Here is a 17,557-nt window from a genome sequence, read left to right as displayed (position 1 = left end):
AATTGGCTTATAAATGAACTTGTAGAATACTAGATAGGTTGGGGTTTAAATTAGTGAGAGAGATAATGGGACACAGCAGATAGACATTCATTTTTTGTTTTAGAATATTTTTTTTTAAGTACATTTGTAGATATTTGCTTTGGTTGGAATGAGTATTTGGTTTTCTCCTCGGGTGGATTTATCTTCTTGATAATTTTGTTCCTAAAAAGCAAGAAATAGGGCAGAAACTCTTTAATATTTAAAAAAACTATTTGAATTTTGAGAGTTTTGGTTATGGTGCCTTGCTTACCCCTCTCCTTTAGTCTCTTCATGAAGTAGTGGATATGCACTAGCTTAGTAGGGAAATCAAGATATTCATTCTAGATTTTATTAAGTAGGCCTGTTAACTAGGAGAATGGACTAACATTTACTGAGCTCCATCTATATGTCAGGCAGTTTGATAAGTATTTAACATACTTTATCTTATTTAAGCCTTCTAAAAATTTTATTTGATAAATCTTTCATTTTACTGATGAGAAAACAGGCTATGAGAAATGAACTTAGTTGCGCAAGATTTTACAAGTAATAAATTGATGGTGGAGATGCAAATCCAGATTTGTTAGTCTTTTTTTTTTCTTCCTCACTTTATAATATTAGTCTCTTTGAGCCTTAATTCTTCACCTATAAAATGAAGTTGGATTAGGTTAAGGTACACAGACAAGTGTTTTGCTTCTAAAATGAAATAATGAATTTTACCAGTTAGCAGGGGAAAAAATTTTAAGTAGATAAAATTCTTAATTTTGTTTGACCTCATTTTCTACCGCTATGTAACAAGTACTAAAAATAACATATATTACTAAAATTGCTAATTGTATACCTAATTAGACAGCTTGTTTCATTTGTTTGGACTATGTTGGGAATGATTTTAATTTTATTGTGCAAGCTTATAATAGAGTAGCAGAAACTGCAAAAATAGATGAGAGAATAACTTGCCTAACAGAAGAGATATGGAGTTGTAGATTTTGGGAGAGACACCTTCAAAGTCATTTTCTCAAAACTCATTAACAAGAGTTGGTTGGAAGTAAATGGTGTTTCATTCTACTACATTATTGAAATTAGCTGAAAAATAGATAATCTTTTCAATGTTTAAAATGTCTCCAAGGTTTATTTGAATATTAGATTAGGATTTAATAGCATATATTTTAAATCCAGTAGATTGCATGGGGAATATGATGCCCTAGATATGTAATTATTTTTTAGATATGATCAGAACTAAGTAGGAAAAAAATCCAGCAGAGAGAAGAGCACAAGGCTTTGCAGACCTACCTGGGTTTGAATTTGAGCCTGTCACTTAGTAATGTCGTGTGACTTCAGGAAGTTTACTTCTTTGAGCCTCAATTTCTTTATCTATAAATGAGGATAATATCTTTCAGTATTGTTGGGGAGGTTAAATAAAATATATGTGAAACACCAAGCTTGGTACTAATAAGTAGAGGCTAATACTAATAATAATTCTATTTTCATTAATTTAGTATTTCTCAAAAGTAAGGAATGTGGAATATACCAACTAGGTGGCAGGGCACCAAGGCCTCACCCTCATTAAGGATTTCATGGAAAATAAGATGCATACGCTAGTTGGTTAACCCTTCTTTAATCTCTAAACATTTTGTCACGTTGATTTGGAGTTAAAGTTGAATGAATCCATAAATCAGAAATAAGACTTTTTGGTTGGTTGAATGACATCAACAAACAATTATGCCTCAATAAATAATTACATTTAAATACTCGTTCATGACTTATAAGTTATTTTTAATGTTAGGTGAAATCTTTTAATTAGGGCAAAAATTTAGAGGATTCGGCATTATTCTAGTCTACTAGGGATGTTTATTTTAAAAAGAAAAAAAATTTTTTACATAACATTTAAATATCCAAGCAGATAAATATTTAATACATACCTGTGAACCCATCTAGAAACAAAGAATTACTAATATATTTGAAATATTATGTACGTCTTCCCAATTTCATTCTTTTCCTTCCTCTCATGTGGTAACCACTATCTGGAAATTAGTTATTCCCGTGGGTTTCTTTACATGTTTTTATATCTGTAAACAGTATACGTGCTTTATTTGCAACATTTTATATCCTTGTATAATTAAAAAATTCATTATAGTGGTAGGATCCATCCATGTAGAATTGTGTGGCCATTCATTTTAGGTATCCTATTGTGTACGTTACATATTTTTCCATTCTCTTGTTAATGAACAATTATATTGTTTATTTTTATTTTTGCTATTATATAAAATGATGGTTTAGATATTCTTGTTCCATGTTGAAGTGTATAGTGAACTGCTTGTAGTGAGAACTTTAGTTCTCTCCCTTTCAGTCATCTTTTCATCTAGAAATTCAACATTTTACTTACATAAATCAGTGCTTTGTGAATTTGAGCTGTTTTCATTGGCTGTTTTAACTTCTGATTATTGATCTTGACTAGCATGTTTTACTGTTCTCAAAAAATTTTCCAACAAAGAGACTTAAGTTATGTAAATTTTCTAAATTATTGAATTTAGGCGAGATGCCATTAAAACGTAGAGCAGATGGTCATTTGAGTATTAGTAGAATGAGTCAAAAGCTATCATCAGGTGGTTCATTTAACAGTGGCAGATGTCTTCATAAAGCTTAGCAAAGAGAAAAAAACATTAACTCTTGAGAGTAACATGGTATTCTATAGGAAGGAAAAAAGCACTAATAGGTTTAGTTAGGGAATTAAGTTTTATGAAATGAAAATTTTAAGAAATAACTCTTGCCAGAACTAAGAGGTTTAGACTGGGAGGAAATGGTGTTAGATGAGAATAAATTGGGTGAAGGTAGTAAGGGGAAACAAAAAAGCTACCAGTGTGAGAGATCAGTAAAATTTTGGCCTTTTTTATGTAATGCCCTTTCTTCTGTTTTATGTTTTCTTTAAATACCAACTTTTGTTTTAAATCCAGTTAATTGCATTTTCATTAAAAATTCTGTAGTGCTCATTTTGGTAGTAGAGTGGGTTGCTTTGTTCCACTTCTCAGCGTTAGTCTGTTTCACAGCTGTTCAGTAGCTTTGTTGGCCTTTGAACTGTGGGAACCAAGAAAGGATTTGGATGTGCTTTTGTGTGCATTAATGGTTTTCCTGAAGTAGTCTTTAAAACTATGAATTGTAGAGGGGCCTTTTTTTTTTCTTAACCAGTTATCATTGTGGGTTTAAATGACTCCTTTTAAAGAAAGCCTGTACTTAGATTATGAGCTCATGAATGTTATTGTACTTTGAAGAATGTACATAGAGAAGAATACATACATCACTGAAAACTGGACTTTTTCGTTTTGGTCAGGAGGTTGGGATACATTTTTCCTGTGCTTTTCATCAACTTAACTCTCCTTTGAAGAGCTACACAGATATTTTAGGATAAACCTCTAAATATATAGTGGATACTAATTTGTTTAGTGTATTTTACTTTTTGTAATGACAAAGGAAACCTATTTTAGACCTTGTCAGAAACATAACTGTATGGGGACATTTACTATTACTGATATTTGATATTAATTATGTTTTTGGTTGTGGTGCTTTCCTGTAGTAAGACAGATTAGGTATGTGGTAATGAGAATTATACGTAGACAAGGTATGTATTTTCTTTTCATAAGCATGGAAAAGCGCTGTGCAATGGTTAAAAGAAATAAAAGCTTCAAAGTAGTAGTTACATACCCTGTTGCTAAAGTAACTATTTGAAAGTTGGTTTCTGTAAATATTTGCTTAGAGTTCCTCGTGTTTTTGTTTTAGCTTTTATTTTAATTATAAGTGACATATATATCAGCATTTCTGATGCATACACTGCATATTAAATGCCCCTATTTACCCAGCTGCTTCCTAAAATTAATATACCCTCTGTAGAGAAAACTTGGAAAACTACAAAGGGTAACCCCATCAGCACATTTTGGGGGGTTATCTTTCTAGTTTTTCTGTGTACATTGATTATATGTATTGTATAATTTGTTTTACCAAAATGGTGTACTGTAATTATTTACAAGCTTTATAAAATAATATAGTTTACTATGTCAGTAACATTTCTTCTTCAACATGGTTTAGTAACTGCATAGAATTTCCCTGTATGAATTAGCATAGTTTACACATAAGTAGCCTCATATTTTTGACATCAGTCACGTTAAATTTTTGTTATTATTTACTACAAACAAATAAATGGTACTTGCATTGTCTTTTATGACCTAGCCTCAGATAAATGGTACTTGTATTGTCTTTTATGACCTAGCCTCAGAAGTCATATAGTGTCACTTCTACCATCTTCTGTTGATTAGGGCAGTTGCAAATGTTTACCTAGGTCTAGTGGGAAGAGGAAAATAACTTGTCTCTTGATAGTCATGTGTCATTGTCACATTGTCAGAAGACCACTGTGAGGGTGGACATAAGGATGGACATATTGGTGTGTTGCTCTTTGGAAAACATAATCTGCCACACCTTTTCTCCATTTTAAGTATACACTCAGTTTTCCAGGAATGTAACTGGTGTAAAATGCATATATAAAGCAGGAATAATATACCCGTATTCCAATGTTAAAGTATGAATTTTTAAAAACTCTTATTATGATTCTTGCCATTTCTTATTAATTACAGTTTTATGAAAATTTAAAATTCAATTTAATAGCTTTGCATCAGACAGTATGACATTCCTTAAAAAATCTTTATTTTTTGATAGGTTTTAGAATTTACCTTAAAAAAATAACTGTGTGAGCTAGAATAATTTCTTTGTGAACTTTTGCTGTTTGTGTTGAGAGATAATTAAAGGAATAATTACAGGTTTTTTTTTGAAATTAATATTATAAGGAATTGATTACATGTTGATTTAAAGCAAAATATCACAAATTCTTGATAACCTAAGGAGTGATAAGCCAGTTTATGGATTATTTGGTACTTTTTAAAAATCCTGATGTGATTAAAAAAAGCCAGACCATTTTCTGAGTATTCATTGATACACGCAATAAGGAAGAACAGAACTTTCAAGTTGCATTCAGCCTTTTGATTTATGTTCTAAAAGACTGAGCATGTAATACTAGTGAATGCTTGTAGCTTTGAGTTGTGTAGCTATAAATCTGTGGTTTTTAATTTTAGTTTGCATTCTGTTTAGAATAGATTATATAGCCTTTGGCTGATGATAATTTTCACGATTGATGCAGTCAGACTTAATTATCATGGGATAGAATACATCATTATCAACTGATGAGAAGTGGTTGATGATCTGGTATGTGGGACTATCTTGCACGGTAGTTGTGTCCACTGCTCCTGTTTTGGTGTAAAAGCAATTAAAGGAACTGAGAAGACAGGTAGGAAGCCATAAGCTTTGGAGAAAAACCTGAGACGGAATGGTGAGAGAATGACCATGGAGAAGGCGAGTAATTTGCTAAAATGGGAATAATCCACACATTAATAATTGAATATTCTCTATATGCAGACTCTGGGAATTGGGAAGTTAAGTTCTTTGATGTCTGTATAAGTATTGCTGAATTTTTGTGGGATATATGATGATTTTGGTCAGCACATTATTTAAATAGATGACTGGTACATTTAATAAATCTATATTAAGATGAAATATAAGTGCAATATAATTCTTTATAAATTAAGTGCAGTATACTTTATATTTTGCTTTAAAGTGTTTCAAAGTATATTTACCTCTATTATATCACTTTTGTCTCTATTATATCACTATTATACCACAGTGTCCCTTTCCTTATTGTGTTAGTCTGCTTGAGCCGCTATAACAAACTACTACACAGTGGATGGTTTAAACAACATGAATTTAATTTTCACAGTTCTGGAGGCTGGGAAGTTCAAGATTAAGGTGCTGGCCAAATCTGTTTCTTGATTTGGTGATGGCTCTCTTCATGGCTTGCAGACAGCTGCCTTTTTGCTGTGTCCTCACATGGCAGATAGAGACCTGGTCTCTCTTCCTCTTCTTATAAGGACATTAATCCCATCATGGGGGCCTACCCTTACTACCTCATTTAAATCTAATTGCCTCCCAAAGGCTTCAACATAGGAATTTTGGGAGGAATACATTCAGTCCATTATATATGAAGAGAATTATTTTCTCAATTTATAGATGAGAATATTGATCCCAGAGTAGTTTAAGCTGAACATTTTGAACATTTGAACATTTCCTAGCTAGTAAGTTATAGAACTAGTCTTAAATTACACATCCTTGTTTTTACTATTTAATGAAATTATTTATTTATTTAAATAGTTTAAATATACAAATCAAATCATTTTATCTTATTTCCCAGCACGACTCTAAAATTTATCTCTGAGTCTCTGACTGTCATATATATTCCTGCCAAACAAAACTTCTCCTGGTTTATTGAACATACTCTGTGCTCTTCTGAGATTTCTTTCTTCTTTTGAAATGTCTACTCATCTACCATGTCTATGAAACTTCTCTGACTCTTTTTTTAAATTTAGTTTCTTTGATGTGTTTCTATCAGTGGAGGCCTGAGCCTGCATTTTTGAATTAACATGCGCTTATTTAGTTTTTTGTTCGTGGCTCCCTTTCTGTCTTAAAGAGAACTGTCTGTTCTTAAATATTTCTAACTTATCTATTTGTTTTCTCTTGAATAATCTCACTTATACTTTTTTTTGTTGTTACCGTCTACATCTTTTGTTTTCTAGCACATAGCCACCAAGTCCTAAATCTCTCTTGACTCTATTTCTTTCCACTTGTACTGTTATCACTCTGACTTAAACTACCATTATCTCACCTGGACTGCTGTATTAACTTCTTATGACTTACTAGCTACTTTTACTTTCTTTTCTCCATACTACAGCAAGAGTGATATCTGAAAGCAGCAGGGGGGCCTCGCTACAATAACAGTAAAGAAATAATTACTGAATGAATCAGTAGGTACTGATGCCCACCATCTTCTTGGACCCTATAATCAAGCATTTGTGTGGAAGGAGACTGCAGAAGGATTGCACACAAAACATTTGGTTTGTGTGTCATGCTCTTTTGAAGTTCATTAGGCATTCCAACTTCTTCTAGTGTTCATGCCTTTCCCTCTTTTTTATTCTTAACAATCTCAGCTCAGACACAGATTTATCCTTATGTTTGGCTCTTTATTTAGAACATGGTTACCTCACAGGGATTTAAAATTTAGATGTAGAAAATGAATTTTATAGGTTTTTTTTTTTTTTAAACCAGGAAGTGGCAATAGGGTATTAGTTCTTATAGGGTTTAGTACTTTCGTACTCTAGTCCTTGCATATACAGCACATCCTTACTTGATTCTTAGAACATTCCTTACCTTTAAAGAATATATTCCCTTCTCCAAAGGGAACTAAGATTTTGAGAACTAAAATGACTCCTTTCTTTATTTAATTATGGAAGATTTCTAAACTTATACAAAATATAGACTAATATAATGAACCTTCATGTTACCTGTTACCCAACTTCAACATGAGCAGTCCTCTCTGCCTCCCCATTATTCTGAAAGAAATTTTTTATATATGTAAATACTTCATTTAAAATGTCTTTTTCAAGGGCAGAAAGATAGTTATTGATAGAACCAGAACTTGAATCCAGGAGTGTTTTGTGTCATTGTTGTATGGACAACACAGCCCTTGCTGATAGTTCAAAATCGAACTTGACTATAAAGCATATATTCATAAAATAGTAACACTGATGCTCACAGGCCACCTTGTTTAAAAAAACTCTTAGTTTTAATTTATTTAACAAGTGATCTTAGTATAACAGAATAGTAAAGGAACATTATTTCCAGTCCTGTTACTTTGAAATGTCAGTTATTTTTCATTGCCTTATAGTTCTACCTTTTATGGTTCTAATGTCTACCTCATCCATCCATGTTAACATTTTTAGTGGAGGTTGTATTACCAAGTGCTTATTTTCTTTTTCTAGAGTTTTTTTTTTTTAAACATTATTCCTTAAGAAAAAAGCTCAACTATAATATATTGTTATCCTTTAAACTGGGAAACTTGCTTGCTATTCATTTTCTGAAGTTTATTGTTTACCTAGAGATAAATGCTTAAGTTAATCAGTAATTTGTTTCTATGATATCATGAGGATAAAATTGTCTTTTGGAGTGATTGTTTACACAGAGAATATGTTCAAATTCCTCAAAAGATTCTTGAATGATTGAAGTATGAAACATCTACTTGGTTGGTAAAGTAGTCTGTCTTTCTCCAGATTGAACCTAAGTTTCAGTTTGTGGATGAGAACAAGGAAAGTGCTACTGAGAAATGTTCTTACTAATGAAAAAAAGAAGAGCTAGAAAGTATTTAGTCTGTAATTTGTGCTGATTAGAATGTTTGCAGTCTGTTATCTTGAAACTATATATGGTACATTTGAAATATTATTTCTCACTTTATTGAAACACTTTGTCAAATGCTGTGTTTTTATTTTTCCCCTTAGGGAACAATATTCAAGTAAATAATGCCTGTGATTAATGTAAGCATATATCCTTGTTTTAATAGGCATCAAGCATGATGGAACCATGTGTGATACCTGCCGTCAGCAACCAATCATCGGCATTCGATGGAAATGTGCAGAGTGTACAAATTATGATTTGTGTACAGTTTGTTATCATGGAGATAAACATCATTTAAGGCATCGCTTCTATAGAATTACTACACCAGGAAGTGAGCGGTATGGGAAACAATTTTTTCTTCAGTTGCAATTCCTTGTTAGTATTTTTTATACTATTCAGCCTTAAAAATAGGATTAGGAAAGCTTCTGACAGCTGGTTTAATCAGGAGGTAGCAGGTAACAGGCTAGCTTGTGGAGCAGGCCTGTCATTGAATGAAGAAAGAGCTCTGTGAGAATGGAGCTATATTTTCCCAAGATAATATAGGCTGTTCTTTGTCTCATATAGAGACTTGATACTACTTAATGTTTGAAACTGCAAGGGCAGCCCAAGAGAGGCTGATTATTTTCTTCTTGCTATGCCTTCTAGTCTATTAATTGCTACCACTAGGGTCCATTGATTGAATCAAGACATATATTAAGACTTTGGGGCAACTACTATGCTTGTGCATATTTGAAGATAAATAAAACAGTATTCTTAAGGAGTTTACAAGTTAAGGGATTATTTGATCAAGTAATTATCCTGTGATGTTTTGGACTCTGTGTAGAGATATATATTAAGTGTCTTAGTGAGTAAGAGAGAGGAGTGTTAATTGTGAATGGGTGCAGAGTATCAAGTAATTTATTCTTATGTAGATTTGGATAATGCATAGGAGCAAGAATCTAGCCAGTCATAGGGAGGAGTTGTAGAAAAATGGATTTTGTCGTCATAGTGTCTCAGTTCAAATCATGGTCCTGCCATTTATTAACTAAATAATTTTGTCTTTTGCTTATAGTTTTTAGAGTATAATAAAGACATTCTACAAATGAATAATGAGATAAAAGTAGAAAAACAAACAAAAAACCCAATTTTTGATTTTATGAATGAGAAGGATGTAGAAGAATAAGGGATAGATGGCCTTGGAGAGCCACTCTGGTCCAGATAGTTGAGTTTAGAATCATTTTCAAGGTCCAAAGTCTTTTTAGGTATACAGTACTTTGAAGACAGTTTAATGTTGGTTAAATCCAGGCCACAAATATATTTCACCTGGCATATACAGTGCTCTTAAATTTTTGAACAGTTGCTAACCTTTTGAAATTAAGTGATCTCACACAAAAATCTAAGCTTGTGAATTCTTAAAACACACACCCATATCCACCCACTTACTCACCCACCGACCCACCACCCCAGAAGATTCAGCCCTGGACACGTATTTGTTCATGGCAAGAGTTGGTTGAAGCATAGGAGCACCAGTACCCTTTAGATGAAGCATACTCTTAAGTTCACCAAAGTCCCTACCTAAGTCTGAGATCAAATGCCACTTGCCATTTGTCATTTCTGTGGTGCTGTCTTTCTTAGGCCCTCATTCATATTATTTGCCTGATAGTTGTAGGGATTTGAGTTGTCATTTTAAAGTAGCGAAGAGTATAGTGATACCCTGAAGTGTTTGTACTGAGTTCATATATAGATTCCATTGCTATTTAATATTTGTGAACTTGGGTAAATTACTTAACTTTTTGAGGCTCTGTTTCCTTCTTTGTAAAATGGATAATATAAAAATACCCTCTTCTTAAGGCATGCAATAGACTTTCCATCTCTCAAAGTGCTTTTATAAATAGTAAAACTCTGTAAATATTAGCTGTTTTTATTCTAAATACTACTGTCATCATCATTATTACCTGTGGGATGTAGAAGGTATTCCTGTAACATGCTGTTATGGCATTAACCAGAAAAAAGAATCTTTTATATTTTCAAAATACCTTTTATATAATCTTGTTTAAAAAAATAAATTACTGTTACCTATTTTTATATAAATTTGAAAATAAATCATTTTATTTTTAGGGTTCTGTTAGAGTCTCGTAGAAAATCTAAGAAGATTACAGCCAGAGGGATCTTTGCGGGTGCCAGAGTGGTACGAGGAGTAGACTGGCAGTGGGAAGATCAGGATGGAGGAAATGGACGTAGGGGAAAGGTAAAATTTTTTTCTTAGTTTGTCACATTATTCTAGAATATATTATGGTCAGGAGATATTTATTACTATTATAATTGAATTTCTTGGCTAATTTTTTCCTATGCCAATAAGATTTTTTAAAATCTTAATTTACCTTTTTCCTGAAAGAAAAAAGGTTCTTCCTGCTCTGTTGTAAATATTGGCATTTCTCGAGAGGTTGTTAGGTAGATTTTTACCTTTCCATATTTAGGCTTCATATTGCCATTTTGTTGTCCAGAATGCTTTCTGAACATCCTATTTGGGCCGGTCCTCCCTAAGCTGTATCTCGGGCTCTCAATTTTCTTGCTATTAAAATTTCATTTAAGTTTACCTGTTTTATATTCTATTCCTTCAAAGACCTGTTTCTGAGGGGGTAATAAGCAGCTACTTTGTTATCCAGTCCACTTAACTTTGTTATCCTTTTCAGGTAGTGTGTAGAGCTGTCTAGTGGTCTATTATAGCAGTTATTTTGAAGGGAATTTTGTAGAGCCTGTTTCATTGGGTAGGATAGCCAAAGATATTAGGTTAAGTGGGTTGTTGGTTTATTTATTTTGGGTTTTAGTTCTTTTGCTGATTAAACATTTATTGATTCAGTCAACAAATATTGAATGTGCATACTTTGTGTTATGTTAGCTGCTAGATGTGCTGAAATGAGTAACATTTTACATTTGAGACTTAGGTGTCATTCACTATCAGTTCTACAGTTACCTTCTTGAAAAAATTGTTTTTAGCACTGAGGAATGCTGATTTTAAAGGCTTATCTGAGGAGCTCTTCGTAGGAACTTGAAAGCCTGTTGTGTACAACTTAGTGCCATATAGATTCTTTTGAAGTTAAGATTTTTAAATGTCTTTTCAAATAGATATTTTCTAAATTCAGAGTATTTTATTACTGATTTCATTTTAAGTAATAAAGTCTAACTTTAATGTATGAAAGTCAGAGAGATGTACTTTAGCCATTATATTTTAAGTATCTCGAATTTTATTAAGGAAGTAAACTTTTGCCTTTAAAAAGATTCAGTAAATATTAATTGAATACTTAGTATGTGCAGTGTTCTGTTCCAAGCATCAGATATAGAGCAATAAAGAAAAGAGAAAAATTTCTAGTCTCCTGAAACCTCTGTTTGAATTAGGGAAGATAGACCAAAAAATAACTAAATTTGGACTGTGATGTGGCCTGTGGACCAGAAGTATTGATGTCACTTGACAGCATATTAGAAATGTAATGGGTCTCCTTTTTCCTAGACCTTCTAAATGAGAATCTTCATTTAAACAAGACCCTTAAGTCATTTATATGCACATTAAAGTTTGAGAAGCATTGCTCTAAAAAGAAAAATAGAGTTGTGTGAATTTGAAAGAGGTGCTATCTCTAGTAGATGGAGTGGTATGGGGACATGATTGGCAAGCCAGTGGCAGGGAAAAGGCACTCCTTTGGCTATGGTCACTAGAAAAGCCTTGCCCCAGTACATAGGGTCTTGGTAAGAGGAGCTCGGGCTGCATATCCGCTTCTACTCTCATCCTTGGCAAGACCCATTCTGCAGTGAACATCTTCTACAACCATTTATAGCAGTCCTGTCTCACACAGAGGAATGTATAAAGTGTATATGAAAGTTTAAAGAATAGTAATAATGTAAACATTTTTATTCTCACTATGCAGATTAAAAAATAGAATGTTATGAGGACCTATAAAAGCCTTCTGTTTACCCTTTCCCCGTTGCAAGCCCCCTGATTTTTGCTGTCATTATTTCCCAGTTTTTCTTTATTGTTCATTGTTTGACTTAGTGCTGTGTCCTACAACATTTAGGATTTAATTTTTTAAAATTATTTTTTTAAATCAAATGTATTGGGATGACATTGGTTAATACAATTATATAGATTTCAAGTGTACAATTCAGTAGTACATCATCTGTATATTGCAATGTGTGTTCACCACCCAAAGTCAAATCTCCTTCCAGCACCATATATTTGACTCCCTTTATCCTTTTCTGCCTCCCCGAATGCCCTTTCTGGTAGCTACTAAACTTGCTGTCTGTGTCTATGAGTTTTTGTTTTTCTTGTTTGTTGCTTTCATTTTATATCACACATATGGGTGACTTTTTCCGTCTGACTTTTTTTCCGTCTGACTTATATTGCCATTTGCAATATTTCATCTTTTCTCATGGCTATATAATATTCCATTGTGTATATGTTCCACATCTTTATCCCATTATCGAAGGACACTTCGCTTGTTTCCATGTCTTAGCCACCGTGAATAATGCTGCGGTGAACATCGGGGTACATATATCTTTATGGATAAATGTGTTTTAATTTTTGGGGTATATACACCTAGCAGAGGGACTACTAGGTCATATGGTAATTATAATCTTAATTTTTTGAGGAACCTCCATATTTGCCATAGTGGCTGTAGTAATTTGCATTCTCACCAGCAGTGTCTGAAGGTTCCTTTCTCCCCAAAACTTCTTGTACCTTGTTATTACTTGTCCTGTTGATGATAGCCATTCTAACAGGTGCGAGGTGGTATTTCACTGTGGTTTTGATTTATATTTCCCTAATAGCTAATGAAGTTGAGCATCTTTTTATATGTCTGTTGGCCATTTGCACTTTGGGGAAGTGTCTATTCAGGTCCTCTGCCCATTTTCTAATTGGATTGTTTGATTTTTTTGTTGTTGGGTTGTATGAGTTCTTTGTATATTTTGGATATTAGCCCTTTTTTGAAGGTGTTTGCAAATATTTTTTGTTGTTGGGTTGTATGAGTTCTTTGTATATTTTGGATATTAGCCCTTTTTTGAAGGTGTTTGCAAATATTTTCTTCCATTTGATTGGTTGCTTCTTTGTTTTGTTGTTTCTTTTCCTGTATAGAAGCCTTTTAGTTTGATCTAATCCCTTTCATTTATTTTTGCTTTTACTTTCCTTGCCTTCGAAGTCAAATTCATAAAATCCTAAGACCAGTGTTCATAAGTTTAGTACTTATGTTTTCTTCGATGCATTTTATTGTTTCAGGTCTTATATTCAGTTCTTTGATCCATTTCGAGTTAATATTTTTGTGTGGTGACAAATAGCAGTCATGTTTTATTCTTTTCCATGTAGCTTTCCAATTTTCCCAGCACCATTTATTGAAGAGGCTTTCTTTTCTCCATTGTACATTTTTAACTCTTATTCAGAAATTATTTACCCATGTATATTTCTGGGTTCTCAATTTTGTTGCATTGGTCTGTGTGTCTCTTTTTCTGCCAATATCATGCTGTTTTGATTATTGTCGCTTTGTAGTATAATTTGAAGTCAGAAAGTGTGATACCTCTGGCCTTGTTTTTTCCTCAGGATTGCTTTGGTTATTCAGGTATTTTGTGGTTCCATACAAATCTGTTCTTCTTCTTTTTTTTTTTTTTTGGTGGTTGTTCTATTTAAAAAATGCCTTTGGGATTTAGATGGAGATTGTATTAAATCCGTATTTTGCTATGGGTAATATGACCATTTTAACTATGTTGATTCTTCCAATCCATGAACATTGAATATCTTTCCATTTCTTTATGTCTTCTTCAATTTTTTTAAATAATGTCCTTCACATCCTTTAAGTTAATTCCTAGGTATTTTATTATTTTCGTTGCAATAGCAAAAGGCATTTTTTTCCTTTCTTTTTCTGAAATTTCACTGTTAGTATATAGGAACACAGTAGATTTTTGTACATTGATTTTGTATCCTGAAACTTTACTATATTTGTTTATTGTTTCTAATAGGGGTGTGTGTGTGTGTGTGTGTGTGTGTGTGTGTGTGTGTGTGTGGAGTCTTTAGGATTTTCTATACAGAGAATCATGCCATCTGTACAAACTGACACCTTGACTTCTTCATTCCCAATTTGGGTGCCTTTAATTTTTTTCTCTTGCCTGATTGCTCTGGCTAGGACTTCCAATACTATGTTGAGTACCAGTGGTGAGAGAGGGCATCCTTGTCTTGTTCCTAATCTTAGAGGAAAAGCTTTCAGTTTTTCACCATTAAGTATGATGTAAGCTGAGAATTCGTCATATATTATGTTGAGGTACTTTCCTTCTGTACCCATTTTATTAAGTGTTTTAATCATAAATTGAAGTATCTTATCAAATGCTTTTTCTGCATCTATTAATGTGATCATATGATTTTTGTAAGACTAAATTTTTGAAAAACCAAGTAGCAAGCACAAATCTAGCTATTGTAAGGACAGAGCAGAGTAGCTACTTTTAGATGAAAGCTCCCAGGAGAATATATACTGAATAGAGTGTCTGGATAACTGGTCTTGTTTCCCTGGGAATTTTTAAGAGTCCTTCTGGGGTACTTAGTGGGCAAGGTCATTAGTGAGTCTTGGAAAATACAGGGCTAGTCATAGGACATCAAGCAGGGCAGAAGTATGGTTCAGGTCCTGGGCATTAGGCAAGATGTGGTCAGAGGGGATGGGTTACTATGTATTTTTCCCTTCTACGCTTACCATGGTCCACCTTGAAGTTTTATGAGTAGGTCAAAGCAGAAAATTTTGTGGAGTGAGCTGAGAGACCTCAGCTGATATAGATGGCAGCGAACGGGGGATAGAAGAGAGAGTTGGAACTTCATCATTACATGGTCCAACAAGCCAAGTACACTTGAGAATTTGGGTCAGACTCACTTGGGCAGTGTCCTCAGGTCAGTAAAATAATACAGGGGCAGTGGGGATTTTGCTGATTAGAGTCTTCAACATGTGTGGCCTGCGAATTACATGGCTGCAATTTGAATTGATCACCCTTGATGCCTGGGGCCCAGCAGTCATGCTGGAAGTTCCCTTTGATCAATGCCTTTGCCTCTTTCCTGGCTGGATCTCATGTGTTCTGTATCCCATTATATGATTTTCCTTAGCTTACTCTTACGTTTGGTAGAGTACATATTCTCGTAACTTCTTTTGAAAGAATGCATGAGAAGTAAATTTTTTTACTTTCATTCTAAAAAAATTGTTTAACTTTATGTTTTTTCCTCACACTTAAGAGGTTGAAAGTTCTTTTTTCATCAGCTTTTTATTTTTATTTTTGAGTGAGGCAAATCACCTTTAACCTCAAATGCCCCATCAACACTGGCTAAAGAATTTTTATTACTTTTATGTACAGAAAACTCAGCAGTGTATATACTCAGCCCAGTTTGGTGGCCAGTTCTTTAGCCTTTGCCCTTTCCAGCTTGGCAATGTGAGTCACCGATTCTGAGCCCAGGATGTTGCCTCCCCAGTGGATCTCACCATGTCTGTCATTGTAAGTGGTCCACATAGCTACCATCAACTTATGAGGAGTTCCTTTGTCTTCTGGGCTAACCTGTGTGAAGGTGACGGTGGTGCAAGTTTTCCTGTGGACTAGATGCCCCAGCCTGGCCTTCCCCTTGGTAATCCAGTAGGAAACCCCCATCTTACAGCACAGGGCAGGCAAGAAGACAGCCAGCTCAGTGGAGTCCATATCATGTGCAGTCACTACCAGCAGAGCCTTTTTGTTTTCAATGAGTGGTGACAGTATTAACCCTTGCTTGAAGAACAGGTAGCCTTTTGGTGGGGACATCCCCTTTGCTGGCAGCTTTGTTCTCAGCCCGAGCCAATAATCTGCTTCTTTTCTTTGCTTCTCTGGTTTGTACTTGTGGGCCAGTTTAAGCAGTTGAGTGGCTGTTTGGTGGTCCAAGGCCTTGCTCAACGAGTTAATCTCAGGATTAACTTTCAGGCACTTATAGAGAATAGATAACCCTTTGGCGCTGCAGCCAAATGTACCAGGGCCATTTGACAAAGTGGGTGCGGTCCCTTTTGGGCTGGATGCCCTGTCCAATGCCAAAATTCTTGGACCTTTTATCAAATGGGATTTACCACCTTAGCCTTCTGCTTCTTCATGACAGTAGGGGCCAGCAGCTTTCTTCCCCGTAGCCTTCTTTTCTTTTGGCATCTTGGGCGGCAGGAAGAGAGAGTTTTCATCTGCTTTTGAAGGCAGCTTTTAAAGTCTGAAGCCACATGATGGAACTTTCTGGGTTTTTGTTATATCGGCACTTTTTTTGAGAGAGAAAAAGTAGGCGTTCTTGAAGCTTTGACAAAGTCATCAGTATTATATCTTGGTTTATTACAATTTAATAAATGTTGCATTTTAAGAACAACGTGAGGAAAAATAAATGAAACATCTTGCACCTGTGACTCTTGAGTTAGGGACCTTAATATAATAATAAGTCTTCAGGGTAACATTGTTTAAGCACATGTTTGAGATCAAGTGTAATTTTTATTTTCTGACTTTTTTTTAAACCGTATGTGTGAATAAAGAAAGTTTTTAAGTCCCCTTTTTCTCTTCAATGCTGGCTGCTCTGTCCCATTTCCCTGGCGTAACCCATGTGAATAGTGTATACATACATTTTTCTCTCCCCTCCCCCGCTTTTTTTTTTTTGAGATTCAAGATTCCCACCTTACTCTCATTACAACATATGCTCAACTATATGGCTAGTATGAGCTACATTAAGAAGTATATTCCAACCCAGGCTGATATTGCAGTACTCATGCAATCTGTGGCCCACCACTTGTACCATGATTTGCAAGGTATTAACAGTGTTCAGGCAAACATGATGTAAAGACATCATGGAACTGTGTAGTATCTTCTTAGAGTGTTCTTAAGTATCACTACTTATGTTAATATTTTAAGACTTTTCATTTTATAAATGCCTTTGAATATGTGTCAATTAAATATTTCATATAGATAACAGATATATTTCTTTATTTTTTAAAAAAACTTTATTATGGAAAATTTCAAATATACACCAGAGTAAAAAGAATGATATAACAAATTCTGGAGGATTCTGGGAAACATGGTGGAGCGAGAGACGTTCTCTGATCTCTCCCCTTGAAACAACAATAAGCTGAACATCTAAAACTCAACAAAAAACACCCAAACTGCACACCAGCACATCTGAGCGTGGGATCTGTGCATAAGAGGTAACACAGGTCAGAACCCCGGGTAGTGAGTGGTGGACTGGGAGAAA

The 17,557-nt window shown here is 34.2% G+C and overlaps 1 protein-coding gene and 1 pseudogene across 5 annotated transcripts in view; one reads left to right on the top strand and one right to left on the bottom strand.

Moving 5' to 3' along the window:
- MIB1 (mindbomb E3 ubiquitin protein ligase 1) overlaps positions 1–17,557 on the top strand; it is a 114,924-nt gene that overhangs the window by 9,286 nt on the left and 88,081 nt on the right. For all 5 annotated transcript variants that reach the window (XM_023530819.1, XM_023530820.1, XM_023530821.1 and 2 more), the window contains exons 2-3: positions 8,498–8,669; positions 10,429–10,558. In XM_023530819.1, coding sequence (XP_023386587.1) covers positions 8,518–8,669; positions 10,429–10,558 — 282 coding nt within the window. In that variant the 5' untranslated portion in view covers positions 8,498–8,517. The remainder of the gene's footprint in view (positions 1–8,497; positions 8,670–10,428; positions 10,559–17,557) is intronic.
- LOC105292276 lies at positions 14,633–16,710 on the bottom strand (annotated as a pseudogene).

Source organism: Pteropus vampyrus, unplaced genomic scaffold (genome assembly GCF_000151845.1).
Source record: "Pteropus vampyrus isolate Shadow unplaced genomic scaffold, Pvam_2.0 Scaffold55, whole genome shotgun sequence".
In the NCBI taxonomy this organism is placed as follows: domain Eukaryota; kingdom Metazoa; phylum Chordata; class Mammalia; order Chiroptera; family Pteropodidae; genus Pteropus; species Pteropus vampyrus.
This window is presented reverse-complemented; position numbering and strand designations above follow the sequence as displayed.